The sequence below is a fragment of the Priapulus caudatus genome, unplaced genomic scaffold (assembly GCF_000485595.1).
Source record: "Priapulus caudatus unplaced genomic scaffold, Priapulus_caudatus-5.0.1 Scaffold747, whole genome shotgun sequence".
Taxonomy (NCBI): domain Eukaryota; kingdom Metazoa; phylum Priapulida; class Priapulimorpha; order Priapulimorphida; family Priapulidae; genus Priapulus; species Priapulus caudatus.
The window spans coordinates 35,986-39,054 of NW_014577808.1; the positions used below are offsets into that span (position 1 = coordinate 35,986).

The 3,069-nt window shown below is 41.5% G+C and overlaps 1 protein-coding gene across 1 annotated transcript; it reads right to left on the reverse strand.

Annotated features, from left to right (window-relative positions):
• Nucleotides 1–363: 363 nt before the first annotated feature.
• On the reverse strand, nt 364–2,069 carry LOC106813263. Its single transcript, XM_014817361.1, has 2 exons — nt 1,890–2,069; nt 364–516 (listed from the first exon to the last, which is right to left on the reverse strand). The coding sequence occupies exons 1-2, from the start codon at nt 2,067–2,069 to the stop codon at nt 364–366; spliced, it is 333 nt and encodes a 110-aa protein (XP_014672847.1).
• Between the last annotated feature and the right edge of the window lie 1,000 nt (nt 2,070–3,069).

A 3,069-nucleotide genomic window follows, 5' to 3' on the forward strand; every position in this document is an offset into this window, starting at 1 on the left:
AGAGAGAGAGAGAGAGAACGAGAGAGAGAGAGAAAGAGAGAGAGGGAGGAGAGAGAGAGAGAGAGAGAGAGCATGAGAAAGAGATGGAGAGAGAGGGAGTGTGTTTGTGTGCGCGCACGCGCGTGTGTGTATGTGTGTGTGTGTGTGTGTGTGTGTGTGTGTGTTCGCACATGTGCGTGTGTGCATGTGTGTGCACGTGTGCATGTGTGTGCGTGTTTGCGTACGTGCGCATGCGCGCGAGAAAGAAAGTGAGAGCTCTATGCATAGAGATGCCCTCCTGCATATCATCACAGCATGCAGTTAGTAGCTGGTGGGTGACTGCCATTTCTTACACGCGAAGCCCTTAACACTTCATCAACCAACTTACGAACACATGCCGTACATATTGCATGTAATTGTCAATAATCTACGAGTCTCACTTTTGTTATTCAAGTCCTCATGTTTGGCCTGAGCATTCTTGTAGCTATCCAGTGCCTTCTCATAGTCCTGTTGCAGTCGGCTCACACTGTCACCCAACTGTCACAACAAAAGACAATTGACATCAGACCTAGTACCACATCAGAATCAAAATAGTGGGGCACATATGTAAAAGAATTTTTTTTCTTGGTAAAAGCACCAAAGTTAGCATATATATATGATGTTAAGTGTATACTAAATGATTTCAGATATAGTGCCAAGCTGAAATTTTTCCGCAAGGCGCCCGTAAAAAGGGAAAATCCAAGATGGCCGCCACGAGATTCTAAATCGGATCTAGTACCTAAATGAGATGGGTATCTGGGTGACCGGATGTCTACTGCTCATAATGATAATGATCCACAGGCATTTATCATGCAGTGTGTGGTAAAATACAGGCGTGTGTCTGCAATTAAGTGTTCGTACGCATACGTAATGTACAACAGCAGGTCAATAAGCGTATACAATACAGTGTCATAATATAGATGATCTATATGATCTACACTTAGTTCACTTAGTAAGTACGCAAGTATACGTAATACACAGATTATAATGCAAAATGGTTTTCCTGTAGCAATGTACATTTTCCTCGTGGACAAAAGTAGATTTTTCTTACCTTACTTCTGCTCAGGCAGCAATAAAGTATAAACGATAAACAGCTGAACATTACAATTACATTTCAGATTCAATTAATATTTCAATGTATCAGCTGCAAATGTAAAGAAAACTGATAGGCATACGGTCTGCACACTTATGCTACGATGATGTGATGCAGATTATTCTTGACACTTTTGCAGTCTATATATGTAGGTGAATATAAGATGCACACAAGTCATACATGAGGCTTGCAGTTACGTTGTTTACGTTGTTAGACTAACTAGCACTTTTAATTAAGAATTGCATCATTTTGCTGCACTGACGGTGAGGAGCTTGCAAGCTCATGTTGACATATATCTGTTACAAATGTACCGTCTTTAAATTAATAAATAAATAAAAATAAAAATAAATAAAATAAATTGCAGCTAGGGTTTGTGTCATGCCTACATTGCAGCTGGAATAACATTTGCGACAGTTTGCTCGGAACTTTCACCTATTCCACACTTTCTTGCCCACGCCCCTTCATTCTCTGCACCCCCGAGAACGTTCCCAGCCAGTTCTAACTGAATGGTCAGTTACTGTGTACGCCATATTTTTCGCGTACAGATATTTTCGCGAATTCAGACTTGACGGGCAATTTCTCAAGTGGTTAATTTCGCGGTCGGTATAAATTATGAATTCATCGGTATTATTCGGTATGAATTATTCGCGTGTTGTTATTTTCGTGGTCGGGGACGCGTTCGCAAAATTCGCGAAAATTAAACCACCGCGAAAAATACAGCGTAGACAGTTACATCGCTGCCCGCCGTGCCGTCGTTCACCTACGACCTTTCTCTGACCTGTGACCTTTTGGAGTCGAGCGTTGACCTTTCCTCGCTGTAGTTCTTCTTGATCGCCTTCCGTTCGGCTATTAGCGTGTTGACTCTGTTCACCGTGTGGTTGGCCAGTGCCTCGGCTCTACTCTTGTACATCAGGCTTAGTTCCTCCGTCATCTGCAGTATCTCGCCCCACACCTGCATATGGTAAAGGAAAGTTGATGAGCTGGCAGTGGTTCACCTCACACACACACGCACGCACGCACGCACGCACGCACGCACGCACGCACGCACGCACACACGCACACACACACACACACACACACACACACACACACACACACATCAATTAGTATGTGAGTAGTTATTCTTAGTATGTGTGTAGTTATCGCTTAGTATGTGCGTAGTATCCTATAAGTAAATGTGGCGTCAGTTATCCTATAGTATGTGCGTAGTTTACCTGATAGTATGTGCGTAGTTATCCTTAGTATGTGCGTAGTTACCTTCCTTAGTATGTGCGTAGTTATATCCTTAGTATGTGCGTAGTTATCCTTAGTATGTGCGTAGTTATCCTTAGTATGTGCGTAGTTATCCTTAGTATGTGCGTAGTTATCCTTAGTATGTGCGTAGTTATCATTAGTATGTGCGTAGTTATCCTTAGTATGTGCGTAGTCTAATTCATTAAGTATGTGGTAGTATGCATTAGTCATGTGCGTAGTTATCCTTAGTATGTGCGTAGTTATCCTTAGTATGTGCGTAGTTATATCCTTAGTATGTGCGTAGTTATCCTTAGTATGTGGCGTAGTTATCCTTAGTAATGTTCGGCGTAGTTTTCTTATATGTGCGAGTTATGCCTTAGTAATGTGCGTAGTGTACATTAGTATGTGGCGTAGTTTATTTTAGTATGTGTGTAGTTATCACTATAGGTATGTGCGTAAGTTATCTTAGTATGTGCGTAGTTATCCTTAGTAATGTGCGTAGTTTATATCTTAGTAAATCGTGCGTAGTTATCCTTAGTATGTGCGTAGTATCCTTAGATTGTGCGTAGTTATCCTTCGTATAGTCGCGTAGTTATCCTTAGTATGTGTGTAGTTTATCCTTGTATGTGTGTAGTTATCCTATAGTATGTGCGTAGTTATCCTTAGTATCGTGCGTAGTTATCTTAGTGATGTGCGTAGTTTAATCCTTAGTAATGTGCGTAGTT